Source organism: Panicum virgatum, chromosome 7K (genome assembly GCF_016808335.1).
Source record: "Panicum virgatum strain AP13 chromosome 7K, P.virgatum_v5, whole genome shotgun sequence".
NCBI lineage: Eukaryota > Viridiplantae > Streptophyta > Magnoliopsida > Poales > Poaceae > Panicum > Panicum virgatum.
In genome coordinates, this window is record NC_053142.1 from 17,127,878 (window position 1) to 17,147,036 (window position 19,159).

General features: G+C 43.4%; 2 protein-coding genes and 1 long non-coding RNA gene across 3 annotated transcripts; 2 read left to right on the forward strand and 1 right to left on the reverse strand.

Annotated features, from left to right (window-relative positions):
• Positions 1–4,540: 4,540 nt before the first annotated feature.
• Positions 4,541–6,887, reverse strand: LOC120640003. The gene is made up of 3 exons (XM_039915910.1): positions 6,346–6,887; positions 5,427–5,558; positions 4,541–5,046 (listed from the first exon to the last, which is right to left on the reverse strand). The coding sequence occupies exons 1-3, from the start codon at positions 6,694–6,696 to the stop codon at positions 4,819–4,821; spliced, it is 711 nt and encodes a 236-aa protein (XP_039771844.1). The 5' UTR covers positions 6,697–6,887; the 3' UTR covers positions 4,541–4,818.
• A 3,146-nt stretch (positions 6,888–10,033) lies between these two features.
• On the forward strand, positions 10,034–11,268 carry LOC120642920. Its single transcript, XR_005662793.1, has 3 exons — positions 10,034–10,100; positions 10,711–10,943; positions 11,046–11,268. It is a non-coding gene; the product is annotated as an uncharacterized LOC120642920 (long non-coding RNA).
• A 190-nt stretch (positions 11,269–11,458) lies between these two features.
• LOC120639962 lies at positions 11,459–13,704 on the forward strand. Its single transcript, XM_039915871.1, has 5 exons — positions 11,459–11,535; positions 11,631–11,875; positions 12,166–12,378; positions 12,462–12,566; positions 13,447–13,704. The coding sequence occupies exons 1-5, from the start codon at positions 11,481–11,483 to the stop codon at positions 13,702–13,704; spliced, it is 876 nt and encodes a 291-aa protein (XP_039771805.1). The 5' UTR covers positions 11,459–11,480.
• The last annotated feature ends 5,455 nt before the right edge of the window (positions 13,705–19,159 follow it).

Genomic DNA, 19,159 nt, shown 5'->3' on the forward strand with positions numbered 1-19,159 from the left:
CGCATTACCACTGGGCTATTTGCTCGGTTGTGGAATAGTGTGGCTTTCTAACTCTTTTATTCTGTAATAAATGGGTTCTTTTCTCATCACACAAAATTACTAGGCGAGATTCTTTTCGTATCGCTCGGGCCTATCCCGTCGCACTGCTTCCGCCGCCGCCATGCTCGCCGCCATTCTCGCCGTTGCCGCACCCCTGCTGCCCCCCATTGCCTGAGGCTCGCACCGTTGGCACCGCTGCCTTCAAGCGCCGCCCCCTTCCAGCCCCGCTGCCCACCATTTTCCAGATCCCGATCTGACAGCACCCCGCCGCCGCCAAATCACGGACATGCTCCCGGTGATTCCCGGCGTTCGAGGCATTGGACGTCCACCGCGCCTACCACAGCCACCCCAGGCCCTACCAGTACACTGGAGGCGCACAGCGAGTGCGCGGCGGTGGCCGGGCCGAGGGTGCATGGCCTGCTGGCGCCATTGCCGCACCAACATCGTCAACGGCCTCGCGAGCACGATACCGAGAGCATCACAGTCATGCTGCCCTGACTCCTCTTGCGAGGCACACCTTCTTCCCCACCTATAGACCGTGCTGCAATGAAGGTATGGACTCTCTGTCATCCCTTTCTTTTGTTTGTTGAATTCAGCTTCTGAAAAGTGCAAGAGTAACTTGTTTATTTGGGTTGTTCTGCAATGTTTCATTAGATGGATCTAAGCTGGGTGAATGGCAGATTATTTTCCCCTGAGTACATTGATGGCGTCAATGAATTTATGAGCTTTGTTCAAGGAAAATTCATTGGCAATGTTGAAATTCTATGCCCCTATAGTAGATGCCTTAATCAGAAATACCAATGTTAGGCTCTTGTGAGGAAGCACATATTGATGAATGGCATGGACAGTAGTTATACTCGATGGATTCATCATGGGGAGTCCTTGAATGTAGATATTATTGATCATGCTACTGCTGTGCATGATGCTATTGATGTTGATGGTGTGACAGAGGAGTACAACTATGGTGCTGATCCTTGGGAAGAGGTTTTAGGAGACCTACACATTGCGGAACAAGCAAGACATGATGAAGAAAAACAGGATGGTGATGTAGAACCTCATGAGCAAGATTCATTTTTCAAAATAGCTATGAGGGAGGCAAAACGTCAATTGTATCCGGATTGTACCAAAATTTCAAGGTTCTCCTTTGTGGTAAAGCTTCTTCATATGAAGTCTTTCTATAGGATAAGCAATTCGGCTTTTTCAGTAGTAATGAAGCTATTGGCTGAAGCATTCCCGGAATGCAATACACTCCCAAAATCATATGAGGAAAAAAGAAGTTTGTAAAGGAACTAGGTCTTGGATATAATTCAATACATGTCTGCTACAATAATTGTGTGTTGTTCAGAAAGGAATATGCCAACCATAACAATTGCCCTGTTTGTGATCTCTCAAGATGGAAAGACCCAGAAAGAAAGAAGATACCACAGAAAGTGTTGCGGCATTTTCCATTGGCACCTAGGCTAAGAAGGATGTTTGCAACCAAAGAAGCATCAGAAGAAGCACAGTGGCACAAGTTAAAGCGGTAGCCTAGTGAGAAGGAAATGAGCCACCCAGCTGACGGTGAAGCATGGCAAGATTTTGACCGAGTATATCCAGACTTTGCAAAAGATCCAAGAAACATTAGACTTGGACTAGCTATTGATGGGTTCAATCCTTTTTCAGAACATAACTCAAGATACAGCATGTGGCCTGTATTGGTTGTGCCATACAACCTTCCACCCTGGGCATGCAAGCAAGAGTCAAACTTCATGATGGCGTTGCTTATTCCAGGACCTAAATCACCAGGGAAGGACTTTGATGTGTTTTTAGAGCCTCTTATAGAAGATTTGCTTGATCTTTGGAAAGGTGTGCCTACTTATGGTGCCCTTACTGGCAAACCATTTAGCCTTCGTGATGCAGTTCTTTGGTGCATCCATGATTACCCAGCTCTGAGTACTCTTTCAGGGCGTACCACAAAGGGCTATTTTGCATGTATCCATTGTGACAAGCACCCTCTTTCCTACGGGCTAAGGAACAAGATTGGGTATTTTGGGCACTTTCGATTCCTTCCAAAGGGACACCGTTTGTGGAGAAACAATGAGTATGCTGGACTTCATGAAAGCGATGACCCACCAGAGAAATTCACTATAGAAGAGCTGCTAGCTGAATTGGAGAAAGTTAGAGATGTTAGACCTGGGAAGCAACAAGAAACTGGGAAGAGGAAGCGTTCTGAAATGGAAGCGGGTCGTGTGCGAATTTGGAGCCGAATGGTTAGTTTATGAAAGTTGCCGTATTGGTAATTTTTGAAGTTGAGGCATAATCTTGATGTCATGCATATTGAAAAAAAACATATGCGAGGCCCTCATTGGGACAATTTGGAACATACTTGGGAAGACAAAGGATACAGCTAAAGCAAGGCTTGATCTGAAAGATTTGGGAATTAAAAAGGAGCTGCAATTTAGAGATGATGGAGAATCATGTGAGATGCCCCATGCTCGGTACACCTTATCCACAAAAAATAAGAAGGCCTTTTGTGATTTTCTACGGAAGGTGAAATTTCCAGATGGATTTGCTTCTAACATCTCAAGATGTGTAAATGCTAAGGGAACCAAGGTACAAGGGCTGAAAACACATGATTGTCACATTCTTTTGCAAAGAATCTTACCAGCTGCTATGAGAGGATTTTTGGACAATGATATTTACGAAGCAATAGCGGAGTTAGGGAAGTTTTTCAGGGAACTATGCAGCAGAAAGCTTAACAAGGATGTATTGGTTGAAATGAAGAAAGAGATCCCTATAATTTTGATGAAGCTTGAGAAAATTTTCCCACCGGCATTCTTTGATGTGATGATGCACCTTGCTGTCCATCTACCTGATGAAGCATTACTCCGAGGTCCTGTGCAATTTGGTTGGATGTACCCGATTGAAAGGAGGCTTTACACTTTGAAGCGCTATGTGAGGAATAGGGCTCGGCCAGAAGGTTCAATTACCGAGGCATATGTTGCTGATGAACGCCTGACATTTTGCTCTAAGTACATGGGTGATGTTGAAACAAGATTTAATCGAGAACCAAGGAATAAAGGGTTTTCTGATCAAGAGGCCTATGGTGTTGATGTTTTTGGGCATGGAGTTCATTTTACTTCTGCAAATGAACTTGTATATGATGAAAATTCTTTTAAACAAATGGTGTGGTATGTGCTTAACAACTATAGTCAAGTTGAGAAATATGTGAAGTAAGTTGTGAGGTTTGCCTTCTTTCTTTTTTTGGCAACTTTGAAGTTGACAGATGCTAACTTCACATATTTCTTTTTTTTGGCAATTTTTCTATAGCATATTCAGAGGTGAATTAGAGATAGCATGGGTGCATAACATTGAAAGAAAAATTCGGCTTGGCTTTCAGAATTGGTTCAGGAACCATGTAAGTTTACATTCGCATCTATTAGGCATTTTATTCTATAAAGATTCTGATTTGTGTGTGTTGCATGTGGCATATCATGAGGTTGCGGGATACTCATCAAGAAGAGGTAGATGATGATCTCTTTTCATTGGCATGCGGCCCTGATTTTAGAGTCAGAAAATACTCCTCGTGCATTGTGAATGGTGTGCGCTTTAACACTGTTGACCGTGACAAGAATAAGAAAACACAAAATAGTGGAGTAATGACACAAGGTATGCACAATGGTTAGTTCATTGATTTTTTTGGAACCTTGAAAGAGATAATTCAGTTAGAGTATAATTCTGATGAGAGGACAGTAGTTTTGTTTAAATGTGAGTCTGGATGGGAGGAGGACTGAACTTAATTATGATGGCTTCTTTAAAAGCATCTATGTTGGAAGTCTACGATACAAGGAAGATTCTTTAATATTGGCCACTCGAGCTAGGAAGGTCTTCTATTTGCCAGACACAAAACTGGGTGAGAATTGGCAAGTTATCCAGACATTCGACCATAGGCATCTATACAATGTAAACGAAACCGAATCTGCACAATATAATGCTCCTGCATATCAAGAGGATGAAAGTTGTGAGGATGAGCAAAGGCGAGAACCACTAATAGACATTGCACCTGAGATGCCTTTGAATAGAGATGATGAACAAGGCCTTATTTTTGGGGCTGATGAAATTGCTCGGTTGGTGAAAGAATGTCATAGAGGTCCAGCTACAACCATCGTTGACAGTGATGGTGAAGATGAAGAAGACGACACACTTTTGCAGCATTGCAGCGATGATGGAGGGAATACAACTGTTGTTGACAGTGATGATGAGTAGCTGCTACCAATTATTTAGCACTATTTGTTTTTGTATGCAGAATTTGTAATATTGTGATGATGAAACACATGTATTGGAATTCACAAGTTTTCTGTGAGACAATACTATTCACTCTCTTATAATGTTTCTGTCATTGTGAGACAATTCTGTTCACTCTCTTATAATGTACTGGAATTCTTATATTTCTGTCATTGTGAGATAATTCTATAATGTCATTGTGAGATAATTCATTCTGTAATTCTGTTCACAGCAAGACTGATTGGATAAGTAACACATTTATATCACAGAACATAATATCATAGTACATTTATATCACAGAGCATAAGTAACACATAGTACTTGACACATAATACCCCTAGAGATGAGCACATACAACACCAGCTCACATAATACTAGTTGACTAGCAAGGACACAATTCTACTTGAGATGAGCACCTACAGGACACATAGTACTTGACTAGCAGGGACATGATCACACAGAAGATCCCTTCTCATGCAAAGCAAAACCAAAACCAAAGCCTTCTTGTGTGATGGATCAGTTGGTGCTCCTTTCTGGTGCTACCATTTTGGTGACAGGCCAGTAGACTAGAATCCGGCACTTCTCGAATGCCTTCTTCTGTGTGGCTGCAAGTTGACGTTCAAGTGACAACTTTGCTGCTTTTTCTTTTTCCAGGGTATCAACAAGTCCACTGATCTTCACTTCTTTTGCATCCATCTTGCTCTGCAACTTCCAGATTTTCCTAATTTCTCCTTGAGAGGTCACCTACATGTCAAATTCAGGTTGTAGATATTTCAGTGCTAGTGCTAAGCAAAAATAACGATATACTATCTCTGCATGGAAATGGAGAGTGCAGTGTATCAAATTCTAGTGATAAATCATCAATTTCATCATGCATAACTCCTAGAGTTTAAATGATAAAAGTGCTCATGGCTGGCACATATATTACTAAAATTATCAATTCAGTTTAGCCTCCAATAATATTACGTCTCTGAATTAAGTCTGACAGTTCATATATGAGACAATCTATACTGGAACAAGGCAAATATGATATTCTGACAGTTGAAATGCAAAGATAAAAATGATACAAGTCTCTGAATGCCAATAAGAAAAGAAAAAAAAAAGGAGTTCACGGATGGCATCACCTCCTCCTTCTTCTTCTTAGAGGTCGCCGAGGAGGATTTGCCAAGAGTTGTCGATACCTTCTTCTTCTGCTTGGACCTGAAATTGCGCGAGGTTAGCCTTACCTTATCTTCCTTGCTGCTTGAGGTAATCACCTGTAATTTTTAATCATACATAATCAGTTGATGAATAAAAAAATAGGCATGGTAAAAGATCATCTGCATGTAATTGTTATTCTCCAACATGGAAAGATGTGGCTTCAGTACTGCACATTTCCAAGGCAAAGGGACAATACCACATAGATAGATTTCAGGGTTTTTTCCAGAATACACTAGTTCATTTCATTATATGACTAGCATGCACAGGTTGCCATTTACAAGGCAAAGGGACAATAGGGACAATACCACATCTAACACGATTGCAAGGCAAAATGACCATACCACATATAGGTAAACCTATTTACAAACTAAAAGGATGCACAAGTGCATCGACCAACAGCATCTACTTTTTTCCTTGCTTCTCTTGCAGTTCCTGAATTCTATAACCTGCCATACGAAGACGAGTACGCAGGAATTCCACATCAAATTCAAGTACACCGCATTGCATCCTGGCTTCATCGCGCTGGGCCAGTGCTTCATCATGTTGTTGAATGGCCAAATTGTACTTCTGTTTAGCCTCTTTTTTGAACACCTCGAACTCCTTCCTCATAGCCTGAGCTTCCATCTACACCAGATGTAATTCCTTCCTCACAGTGTAAGCACAAAAATTCACATTCTCTTGCTAAAAAGTCAAATTGTAGTAGAAAAGTATATATAAGTTGCAGCCAGATAGCCCAATGGTCAGGTTTGTTCATCTGGTTTGTTCTAACCACTGCATGAGCTTGATAATTGGAACAAAATTCAATTCAATTCATCCAAAATGGTCAGGTCAACCGAGTCGTACCAAATCCGAGTCGCGGTCATCGCCGGAGTCCGAGTCGTCGAGGACGACAACTGGAATCGCGACCGCATCGGAGTTGCCATCGCTCTCGCTCTCGCTCTTCCGACTGCCCGTCCTCCCCACACCGCCGGAGGAGGGGGAAGTGCGGCACGCTTCATCCCGAGCGGAGCGCTTCACCCTTCTGCCCAAGGAGGGGGAAGCGCTGCAGAACTTGCCATCCTTGTCTATGGGTTGCAGCCGGGCATGCTCCGACCGCTTCCTGCACACCATCGAGGGAGGAGGGGTAATGCTCCGCTGCTCGCCAGATCGAGTTGGGGGGGACTCGTGGTCCTCGCCAGGTCTACGGGCTGGCATAGCCTGTAGATCTTCCTGCCGCCGCCGGCCATAGCCCTCTGCGGCGTGCTGCCCACCCGTGCCGCCGCCGGTGGCCACCCGCTCCGGCGCCGCTGCCCTCCCCCTCCGCCGCACACTGCACAGCCGCTCCGTCGCTGGTGGGTGTTGCCCTCGGCCGCATCGCCGCTCACCAGGTTGAGAATGGGGAGAGGGAATCGATTGGAATGAGGGGAGAATCCTTATGTGCCGTGGAGTACTATTCTTATAAACAAAATGAACGCAGAAAAATGATTCAACCCGTGTAGCCCAATGGTTGTAACCTAACTTATGTCTGCTGGTGCCCGCAGTTCGATTCTCCAGGGCCACAATTTTTTTTGCATTGTTTGCCCACTTAAAAAAAATCGAAGTCGTAGCCCACCAAAAAAATAGTGGGAAGCCGGAATCAAACCGCCGACCTCAGGTTCAAGCATGTAATGTCTTAACCACTGGGATCCAAGCGTGGGCTTTTGTGACACACATTTTTCTTTATATATAGACCGCAATTAACGTGCCACCCACTAGCGCGTGGCAGCACCTAGATGGTCGCACGAAGAACAAGGACACATGGCGCGATGAGGTTGCTGTATACTTCAGATTTTCTTGTAAAAATCCGAAATATAAACTTCAAACTTGTATTTCACGGTCATATTAACTTCAAATTTGCCGATTCTTTTTTCTATCTTTTTGTAAAATTACGATCTTTCATTTAATATTATTTTTTGATGTGTTCATTGTGAATTTATAAATCAAATTTATATGACTGCATTTCTCCCATATTCGAGTACAATAACAATATATATTTGTACATAAGAATTGGTAATCTGACTTCATATTCACTACTAGAAAAAGAGCTCTTAGCACCGGTTGAAAACAGACTTCAGTACCGGTTCTCCAACCGGTGCTAGCAAAGTGAGACCAATAGAGTCGGCCTTTGTCACCGGGTAAATCACCCGGTGCCTATGACCTCTTTTAGTACCGGTTGGAATACCAACCGGTACCAAAGCCCGCTACGTCCGTTCCCCGTTCCACCATCCTCTCCCGTCATCCGTTTCCCGCTCCCCATCCTCTCTCAGTACCAATGATTCATTCAAACGAATTAAACACAAAATATTGAATCCACCAATACACAATACTCATAGATCTCACAAATTGTTCAAATAATTGTTCACAAAATAGATACAATCCATACAATCCATACATCTCTATTTCAGAAAAAAGCCCTTGAGAGCCGCAAAACCAAAACACCAACCACCAGGAACCAAACCGAGGGGAGGAAGAGGAAGCTCATCAGAGGTCGCCCACCCCGAACACATCATCTTTAGCTGCGTGGACGAGAAGATGATCCCTTTCATAAAGATGAAACGCTCCCTCCACTAGTAGATGCTCTGCAGCGGTAGCTCACCGAAGGCACCAATGGATCTGCAACGCGGCGGCGGGAAGCGGCGGACCGGCACCAGTGGCGGCAAGGCAGAGTCGGAGTAGAGGAAGCTGCAGCACGTCAGGCTCCCCTGAACGCATGCCTGTCCCCCACGGCCGACTCCCGGCCAGCCCCGCAGACCCGCAGCGTTGGCGCCGGCGGCCGGCTCACGTGCCCCACGTCGCCGGTGGCGGCGGCGAGCGGCCCTCGCACCCCTCAACTGCGGCGGCGGCGGCCGGCTCGCACGCCCCACCGTGACAGCGGCGGGCGGCAGCGGCGAGGGGCCCGCACGCCCCACGGCCAGCTCCCGCTCCACAGATTTTTTGTTGGGCTAGCTTCTTGGATAAGAGAGAACTGATGAGAACGAGAGTTTAAGAGATTTGAGAGATGAGCTGATGGCCATGGACTTAAAATATCGAGGGAGAGAGTTCGACCATCTTTTTTGGGTACCGGTTGTTTGTTTCAACCGGTGCCAATGCTCATGTCTTTGGTATCGGTGCGTGCTGTCACCCGGTACTATTTTCATTGATCTCAGGTAGTGGCATCGTCCGGTGCTGATTCTTAATCATTGGTACCGGGTTGTGCTACTACCCAGTACCAAAAGTTTTTTTAGACACCTCGAGTTATTTGTTCAGGCTAAAAATACCACATCAGTACCGGTTGCAATGGCAAGCTGGTACTTTTAGCCTGGACCGAAGGCTCATTCTCTAGTAGTGATTGTACAATGTTATGCTTAACATGAGGTCATATCCAAATATGAAGTTCATACAAGTTCGAAAATGTTATGTGCTACTCAAATCTCAAAGTTTGAGTTGAGTTGTATGAAACCATATGAGAGATGCATCCATTTATGAGCAAAGTATACTACCTCTTTATCCAAATCACTTAATTTTTTTTGGCAAATTGATGAACCTAAAATATGCTGCAAAACCATTTTTACCATTTTTTTATCACATTTACATATTAAGATAATTGTTATGTGTGGTACTTGGGAGGAAGAAGTTTGAATTATCCCTAGAAGGCAATAGAATTTTTCACCTGTCTCCTGAATATGGTTTAAAATGCGACATAGCAGGTTAAATATATTTTTTATTCAATTTTTCAAATATTGTTGCAAGCACCCATAGTTCAAATTGAGATGAAAAAACACAAAAAAGCCCACTTACATGATACAAAAGATCAAATTTGGTTATTTTTTAAAAATTACAAGTTCATGACTGGGCTCCTTATTTATACATGGGAAAAAATGAAATACTCGTGATAGTTTTTGGTTTGCAAATTACTTTAAATGGTGTCTTATATAATTTTTTTATTTAGATGAAATATATTTCAATTCACAAGGGATTCATTGGCGCGTGGGCTGAATTCAGTTTTCCCTCCTCCCGCCCACTCCTTTGAGTCCTCCGCGCGTCTGCCCAAAAAACCTAATAGCCAAATTACGACAATACCCTCAGCTTGTTGTATGAAGCAGCCAACTGTACAAGGGTGGCTTGGTAAAAATACACACATCTCATCCGCATTCGCCTCAAATACCCCAGAAACCCTAGGCGGCTGGCCTCAAAACTCATCCGCATCTCCTCCTACTCCGCAGCCGCCACGCCCCCATGTCCTCCTCCGCCGCCAGCCGCGGCGGCCGTGAAGCCTCCTCCACCAACCGCGGCGGCAACGACCCTACCTCCGTCATCCAGGCGCGGCAGCCACGACTCCTCCTCCGACGCCGCGGCAGCCACATTTCGCAGCAGCCAAGTTTCCTCCACCGCAGCGGCAGCCACGACTCTTCCTCCGCCATCCGGGCGTGCCAGCCACGTCTCCTCCACCGTCACTGTGGACCACGTCGGCCAAGACTTCTCCTCCGCCAAGCCCAGATCCTCCTCTGCTATGCTCGGTTCCTCCTCCGCAGCCACGGACAACGCAGGAAACAACTTCTCCTCTGCCATGCCCACGAAGGGTGGATCCAAGAATCCACAAGGTATGCATCTTCGTCTTCTGATTGAGTGGCGTGAACATGTCTTCCTATGTGGTGGCGTGGCCTTGTGCTTGGGTGCCTTCCCTACAATTTTCTTTTCTTTGAAGTAGCTACACGAGAACTCAGGGCCGAATTTTGTTTAGGTACACGAGAACTCAGGGCCGAATTTTGGGTGCCTTATATTCAAGTCTAGCAGTTACGGGTACAATGAATTGGCGTGGTTTAGGACAGTTATGGGTATCCAAGTCTAGCAGTTCTTTATTTCTCCATCCTCAATAGAGCATTTCTTTTCTGGGCTTAGCTATTCATGCACCATGATATAGTAGTGGTTTTGTCCATTCAAGCTTCGGCCCTTGCTAATTTGGGTAATCTTTAAAATATATCCACATTTATTTATTAATCTTCAATGTTGTAGTACTGGTTAAATTGGACATTCACGCATCTGTTGTAGTGATTAAATTAACCATTCAAGCTCGTATCCAGATTTATTTATCCTCAATGCTGTAGTATTGGTTAAATTGTCAATTCAAGCATGTGTCCTAACATTTTTAATCTCTTCGTACTACACCTTCGTAATAGGTTCTTAATCTGATCATGTTTTATATCTCCATAGGACCGCCGCTTCATCCGTATGAAGAGGAGCACCTAAGACAATGTATGCAGAACAGTGCAAGGTTGCAGCAACTTGGAATTCCTGGTTATACTGCTTGTTTTGCAAGAGCATCTGCAACTTATAAAGACAAGAGCAAGAAACATTAGAGAAGCAGAGAAGACTCTGAATCCGACTATGAGCCTTCACAAGAAGATAGTGCTGAACAAGATTTGGTTGATGATGACATTTCTAAGGTGATAACTTTTCCATCATATCAGGGCTTATCTTGATTTCTGTTTGGTAAATATAATTATCTGCAAACTCTATCCAATAATGTTTGCTTCCCTTTGTAGCAGGGCTCTAAGAGGAACATCGGCAGAAAAACTAACAACCAAACCTCAGATGCACCACCTATTGGAGTGAGGTTTCGCGCTCGTAAGAGGGTGTATGCCGAGAACCTCCCTACTGAAGCTCGAAGATCAAAGATAATTAATTTTAGGCCTGATGCAAGTCTTCCACCAAGTGGCAACCATGTCCCACCTCCATCACACCCTGATGTGAGCCAACAAGTTGATCGACCAACTGGAACAGGCTAGTTCTACTATCATGTTTCTCATTATATTACCTTTGATTAGCTGATGAATGCACTCTTACTTCCTGCTATATTTTAGATGAGGCAACTAATGTCCTACCACAAGCTGATGGTCACAACAATCTGGGCACTGCAGGTGATGCTTTCTTATTGTCAATAAAATAGCTTTGTTTGTAATGATGAGCTTCATGAGAACACCATGGTAGCTGATGCAAATACCCAACCAGCTTGCAACACCCTGATGACTAATGAAGGTAATTGTTTGTTCGTTTGTTTGCCATATTGGATATTACATTACTAGTTTAGTTGTTGTATGTTACTTGCAATATTATTAATCACTTACAACTAGGAGAGGATCGATGGAACCGAGGAGTTAATATGGGGCATGGTCTGCAAACGATGAACTGGTCTCGTCGTGGCAAGCTACCAATTATCATACCTGAAGGGTATATCAGGCCTGTGGTGCCTGATATTGCTTCAAAGTATGCAACTGAATGCAACATCGCTGTTAGGAACCATGTGCATGTGCTCAAGCACTGGAAGGAATACAAGAAACACCCGGCTCTGATTGACCTTTTTCTGGGAATACTATGTGTGATTACATTCTCCAAGTCCTTTCCTCTGTTTATAAATCTACAAGCATCATCTATTTATAAATATGAGTTTTCACTGTTTTAAATCATGCACCCTATTGTCTGCTAAATAAAAATCTGCAATACTCTAAGCATAAAGAGATTCTGTATAGTAAATTTTCTACCATGTCTAATAGTACAGCTGTGATTCCCTCCTTATGTTTTTCCAATAGAATCTGGTCATAAATGTCTTGAAAGCTATACGTTTTCTCAGCTATCATATTTCTTATACATGTTCTTCCATCTGATGAGGCAAAGTTCGATATTGACAGAAATGATGCTATAGTTAGAAATGGTTGCATTGAAATGATGAAGTCTGCAGTTCGCCAACAACGACATAGGCTGAAGAAAGACCATTTTGATCCTTTTCCACTGCATTTGGTTTCGAAAACGTCTCCTATCAAATCAACAAGTAATGAACAGTGGATGGAGCTTGTAGAATCATGGAAGAGTCCCAACAAAATGGTATTCCATCCCTAAAATACCAACCTCCACCTTGTACATGATACTTTGGCACTTGTCTAACATGTATTATTTATATGATGTAGGAGGCATGTCAAAAGAATAAAGACAATCGAGGCAACGTCAGGTTCCATCAAACAACTGGCTCTCGTAGCTACCCGGTTTTTGTAGAAAACTTGGTAAGTGTCAATGTGCAATTCATGTGTTAGCCTCTTCTCTTTTGTCTTCTACATAAGGTACAACTTTGCATGATTCACTTCACATACAATGTGGTACATACTAGTATTTCCATTAGCTGGTAGTGACTGCATATCTATTTTGTTGAATTGAACAAGTTCTATCCTATTTAGCAAATTTTTAGCTACTGTAGATATGCCTCACATGCATGACTGTAGTGCTACCATTTTGCATATTTTTGACTTACTTTCATGCATGATTGATCAGTTTCCTATTCCCTAGTGAACATGTTTAGATGTCTGTTCTGACCAGTGAGTAGGCTGGTTTTGTCTTCTATGCAACTTTACATAATTCACTTGTCATACAATGTGGTACATAACTAGAATTTCTATTGCCTAGTAGTATCTGCATTTCTATTTTGTTGAATTGAACATGTTCTGTCCTGTTTTACCAAATATTTAGCTGTTCAAATGTCTCAAGTGCATGACTGTAGTGAACCCATGCTGTATAATTTTAACTTTACTTCCATTCCTGATTAACTAGTTGCCTATGCCCTGAATACAAAGTGAACATGTTGTTTACATGCCTGTTTTGATAAGTGAGCATGTTGTTCTGTCATTTGTTGCTACAATAAGCGCTATGACAAATTAAGTGATCTGGCTCCATATAAATTTTTTTTCAGGGACATGAGTTTGAGGATAATGTGCCTGATGCATTTAATTTGTTCAAAGTCTGCCACTACAGTAAGAAAAAAAAAGGATTCACACCTGCTGTATAATTGGCTATTGTAAGTCACCTCTGATGGTTACATTCTGAATTGATTATTTCAACCTTTGAGGATATTGTAAGTCACCCATGATCTTGAACCATATTTTCTACTTGCTTCCTTGCTAGACTAAAATGGAAAACCAGCTGGCAGCAGAACCACCAGAAGGTGAAGAACCCAAGTCAAAGACTGAGGTTGTAGCTGATGTGCTTGAGCGCAATAGCAAGAACAATCAGTTCCTTCATAAAGTGGGGCTACAGGCTGAACAACGACCAAGGATCAGTGGACGTGATGCTGTAGCACAACTGGAAGTAGAGAAGATGGCAAATGCTGGTCTTCGATCAATTATCAGCAACCAATCAAAGCAGCTGGAGGAAGTTGAATAGGCAAGGATAAGGGACAAAGAAGAGATGAACAAGAAGTATGCAAACTTGGAGGCCAAACTTGAGCTTTTGCTAGGTACAAATTGACAAAGCTTACTGACTTGCTATGCTACTTTTTGTTAGAACCAAACTTGTGTAGTTGCTGCCCATCTTTTGTTGTGTTGTGCACTGCTAGTCTAACCATTCGGAATTTTTATTGTCAGCATAATTTTTGTACTGTGCTCTATAGCATTATGATCCTGATTTGAACTGTTGTTCTGATGATGGTAATTTGGATGATAAATTTTTTATCTCATGGGCTGAATTGATTATTTGATAAATGGGCTAAATTTTTCATGGGCTTGGCTGTTTCAATCTGATTGGAATTCTAATGGGCTGAGAACGGCCCATCTTAATGGTCTAGTATCAAAATGAACCCAACAACATGTGCGCCAGGTTTTTTAGAAAATGCCACGTCATCAGCCATGTTGGCTGCCACATCATTGGCCACGTAGGATGCTACGTCAGCTGCCACGTAGGATGCCATGTCTGCTGCCACGTAGGATGCCACGTCAGCCACCATGTAGGATGCCACATCAGACGCCATGTCATCGGCCACGTCAGCCGCCACATAGGATGCCATGTCAACGTCCATGTCATTGATAGTTGAACACATGGCATTATCCGTGACAATATCTGTAATGTTTATTTTCGTCATAGATATTGGGCTTGGCTGCTTGGGTAGAACTCCGGCTATATATATATATGTATATATATATGTATATGTATATATATATATATATATATATATATACATATATATATATATCATCTGTCACTCTCTGACACAGGCCATACCGACACCGGTCAAACCCAAGTCGGTGCAGGAACTCCCTCTCCCTGCACCTCGTCTAACTCCATAGGGGGAAGTGGACTAGAGGGAGGTAGAAATCAGAGTTTACTACTCTAGATGAGGTAAAAGAACAGTAGGAATGTACATGACCGAGTACGCGGCTATAGATATAGCTTTCACCCTGCAGGGGTTGTACACCTGTACCCACTCGCCCCATCGTTAGCCAGGGATCAGCTGACTAACTCCGAAGCACCGGTCTACCAAAGCACTCCGAAGAGCGAGACTAACCGCTACGACACCATCCTGTCCCCCCAGGTTGGTATGCAACCCCCTCGTGGTTGGAGCATCCTAGAGTTGTGTGGCCCACACCTTGCTATCCGGAGTTCTACCAAGCGCCCATACTCCTCCCGCATCGGGCCTCCCCAGCACTACCAGGTCTGGTGACGCGCATAACTAGCTCGGACCGGATCCACCATCATAGTGGATAAGTAGCGTGTACGGGAAGTCCTACAAATCTTAGATACCGCATATGTCCAAAAGAGCTGGGGCAAGCTCTTTTGGACAGTCCTCCACAGTGGTTCGCCAAAGGCACCCATAACAGGTCTCGCCTCTCCTAGGGCACCCATAACAGGTATCGCCCCTCCTCTTCCCACACCAGCCATAGGTGCTCCATAGAATGTGCCCAATACACATTCCCGGCCAGTGGCTTGCCCCCGCTAAAGGCCCTATCTCTGGCTCCTCACAAAGTGGGTCTCATGCATGCCAAGACTGCCATATCATGGAATTCTCATACCCATTCTCTCTCATAGTAGCCAAAGCATACAAGAATCAATCAAGGTATCGTAGGGATACAAGGAATACGTTAAATAAGTAGGCCATTGTTGGCGCTCCTTAAATACCTCTTTTATCCCTTGTTTATCCTTGATAATGGCATGAATTTAATATCAAAATCACTAACCGTCCTAACCCCGGCCTAATTATTGGTCATTTTCACACTTGCACATATATTTTGGAGAAACTTCATTTTTGCTGGTTTTTGGCCTATTTTGGAGCATGAAATGACGAGGCCTATGATCGAGCGCTAACACGGAGAAAGACGAAGGCCAAAGCCCAAAGGAAGGACCAAAGCTCATGTTGATTCGAAGCCCATTCATGCACATCCATCCTCCAAGAGAGCCCAAAGGACCAAACCCACGAAGATGAGATCAAGATACTTCAGGATTAAGCAAAGCAAAAGAAGATTTAAGGAAGGATTCCCAATCCTATCCTTTCCCCGAAGATATATCCAAGATAACGACGTCCAAAGGGGTGCAATCGTGAAGGACATAAACTCTAGAAGATGCGAGGAGTCTACACGCGAAAGATGAGACCAAGACGAGCCCGAAAGAGGGTAGGCCGGCCGGCCTAGGCCCATGGGCCGGCCGGCCTAGCCCGTTTCCGAGGCAGTTCGGCCTCCCCTTCGACCGGTAGGAGGCTTATAAATAGCTCGCACCTTATTCAACTCGCAGCATCCATCCACCCAAAACTCGACGAAAACCTAGGGCCAAGACCGGAGGGAGACGACGGCCGCCGCAAGTCTTCGAAGTTGTCTAGGAGATGGCTTAGGCCGCCCCTAGCCGCCATGGCCTCCCTGCGTGGTTGTGCCATGGTGGAGTTCATGAGCTAGTTGGAGTCGTCAATGGTATGTACTCGGTGGTGACGATCCAAACGAATCTATTATGTGAGTAATGATAGTCATGTCTTCCGAATCTTTTATCGACCATGTTCTCTCTTTCGATTTCATTCTTTTCTTTGGGTTTGCTTCATCCTAGATCTATTATCGAGATAGATCGCTTAGCATGATCTTGTAGTCATGGTGGCTAGAGGTTCATGGCGGAAGTACCAAAGGGGCTTCGACTTGCTTCAGGGTGCTTTCGTCCAAAGGGGGGCGTCGTGACAGAGCGTTGCTTTAAGTAGATGGGGTATCGAAGCATCGGATTGGAGATTTTGGGTTTAAAGATGCCATTGATTGAGATGCATGATTTATTTGCTCGTTACTTGAACTACAACTAGATGACGATAGGCCTAGTCATGTCTTTGGTTTTGCTATGGTTACGCCTATATTCATGGATGAGATCAACCTTTACACAACACTCATATCTATTAAAGGCTACTCTATATGTGCAGTTCATGCTTCATGTTAGGATAGATCCGTTAGATTAGATGGAAAACCTTGGGTAGTTCTTCGTCGATCCATGGATTGATAAACCTTGGGGGAATACTTTAAGGGAAAAGCTACACGATCCTGTGAGCTTACGGTATATAAATTGGGGCGCTAAGGAGCGTCAACAAGCTTTTCTGGCGCTGTTGCCGGGATCGGCAACTCGAACCCTAGGGCGATCTATCTAGTTTTTTTGGACTAACCCTAATTTTTATTATTGCATATACCCTCGTTTTCTTGTTTGTGTCCTTGAAAGCAGGTGGAAAAAGCTAGACACCAAACTTGGACTTCGAGAAGTCCATAATCCACTTCAACAAATTTCAACAATCGGCAACAAGATGATCGAGGAGCCTCGACATGGAACATCGACAACGTCCACATCAACATGACGGCAACAACATCAAGATTCGCTCTTTTGTGGTAGGTGCTAACTTTTGTTAGTGGCCCAGCATCCGCTATCGAGTCCCCACTCCCCAAAGCAAAAGATGATAAATAAGGTACGTCGCCATGTCAATTAATTTTAAAGACTAATGTTTTTGGGAAGAATTGTTTGTTCAAGCAATAGGTATGAAGCATGCCCGCGAAGAAAATCGTGTGATCATCATCATCTATGAAGTGTTACTGTTGTGATGAGTTTTTCATCCAAGATCAGAGAAGTACCATGAGCAAATAATAGATTATTTTGAAGCTCCATCAAGTCTTCTTTCCAACGGATCAAGAACCGTCAACTTTGGAGATCGGTGTGAAGAGTTATGGTAAAATCTTTCAACACTACGCGTTCTGAAATCCCTCTGGACAGATTGCAGCGCCGTAATAAAACAAGCATAACTTCTTTATCCGGAGTCTAATTTGGGCGAATAACCACTTGTTGGAAATATAATTTGATGCACCTTGCAATGGAGTAGAAGTTTGGTACATGTTCTGCACTGGATAAAGGGGGATTCAATGATGACAGAGGCAGTAGCAACCGACAAAGAAGGTGATGACGATGTCAAAGGATGATTGGAATGCTGTAAACGCAAAAGATGATGATTTGAAGTTGACCAAAGCTGTAGGCAACAAGATTAGAAGAACCACAACATCACCTATCTTCTCCTATGGGATGCTCGATATACTTCTAATCGAGTGATGCTATCAAGGAAGGAAATCGTTCGGATCATCAACACGAAGCACAGGAGCATCTTCCAATCCCGACACCTTGGGTAGAGAAAGAACAATGGAGAAGACACATCATTGAAGCCGTGATATTTGCTAGTAATCAATGGTGATGACCTTGAAGTCTAGGGACGCACGACACTACGTTCCAAAGACCACATGATCGAGATCATTGACATCTTCGGATGAATTCACAAGAAGATATTGTTCTCGTCAATGTCCAGATCGACCTTAGAATTAAATAGAAGCATGTTTTTGAATATTCAAAAGCTCCACGAAGTTCCCGTTCCAACGAATCAAGAACCAAGTCAATCGGAGATTCATACAAGCGGTTATGGCCAAAATATTGAAGGGTGTGCACTCTGAAAATTTCTGGACAGCACGCAGCGCCAAAAGTGAAACGGGTATAACTCCCTCGATTGGACTCGGTTTAAGATGAATGACCACTCGTTGGAAAGGTAATTTCATAAACATTTCAATAGATCTATATTTTGGTATATATTCTGTTGGTTATACAGGAGAGATTCCACAAAGAAGAGACAGGAGCAACGAGATGAGAACAAGATAGAGAAGATGACGATGATAATAATGAAGGGGAGCTTGGGCGATGCTTTCATCAAGCGTACATGATAAAATTCAGAGTCTTGGAGCAGAGAAAGAACCCCAATGACATTGGCAAATGAAGGCAAAAGCAGTCGACCTTTGACAAATGAAGATGTTGCAAACAAACCACGACGGATTACAAGAGCGCAACATTCAACACATGGAGACGTGAGAAGCAAACCACGACGGACCACAAAGAGTGCATCAAGATGACATCTCGCACAAAGCACCACGACTCCAATGAGTATGAAAAATCTCCGAGGCTAAGGTATACATTGAATTCTCAAGCTTCTATTGGTTTTGTTGATAATCTTTAAAAATCTCATGCTCGAACCGATAGTCGGAATGAAAGTTTAAATTCTATGCCTTGTTCTTTTGATGATAGGCCAGAGTTTCTTGAGAATGTTGATTTCATGCTTAAAGAACCTCTGCCTAATAATGAGCTCCGCGCTATGCAAGAAACACATGCTGTATTTAATTACACCATGCCTTCTTGATGAAATTTAATTGAGGATGTGATTATGTTGCATATGTTTACAAATAATTGCAAATTTCGATCTTGCTTTGCACTTGGTCAAGCTCATGACCCTAAAAGAGCACATGTCGGGAGAAACCCCGAATTTCACTAACCATGCAGGACATGAAACTCAAATGATGAGGGAAACTGT

What these genes read in the sequence shown, in the direction of transcription:
- LOC120640003 (XM_039915910.1), bottom strand. Translation starts at nt 6,696, where the DNA reads ATGCCAGCCCGTAGACCTGGCGAGGACCACGAGTCCCCCCCAACTCGA. An exon ending in ATGACCGCGACTCGGATTTG is followed by an intron (nt 5,559 to 6,345) that starts GTACGACTCGGT and finishes TAAAAATTACAG; the next exon opens with GTGATTACCTCAAGCAGCAA. An exon ending in CTAAGAAGAAGAAGGAGGAG is followed by an intron (nt 5,047 to 5,426) that starts GTGATGCCATCC and finishes TTTGACATGTAG; the next exon opens with GTGACCTCTCAAGGAGAAAT.
- LOC120639962 (XM_039915871.1), top strand. Translation starts at nt 11,481, where the DNA reads ATGGTAGCTGATGCAAATACCCAACCAGCTTGCAACACCCTGATGACT. An exon ending in CACCCTGATGACTAATGAAG is followed by an intron (nt 11,536 to 11,630) that starts GTAATTGTTTGT and finishes ACTTACAACTAG; the next exon opens with GAGAGGATCGATGGAACCGA. An exon ending in TTTTTCTGGGAATACTATGT is followed by an intron (nt 11,876 to 12,165) that starts GTGATTACATTC and finishes CCATCTGATGAG; the next exon opens with GCAAAGTTCGATATTGACAG.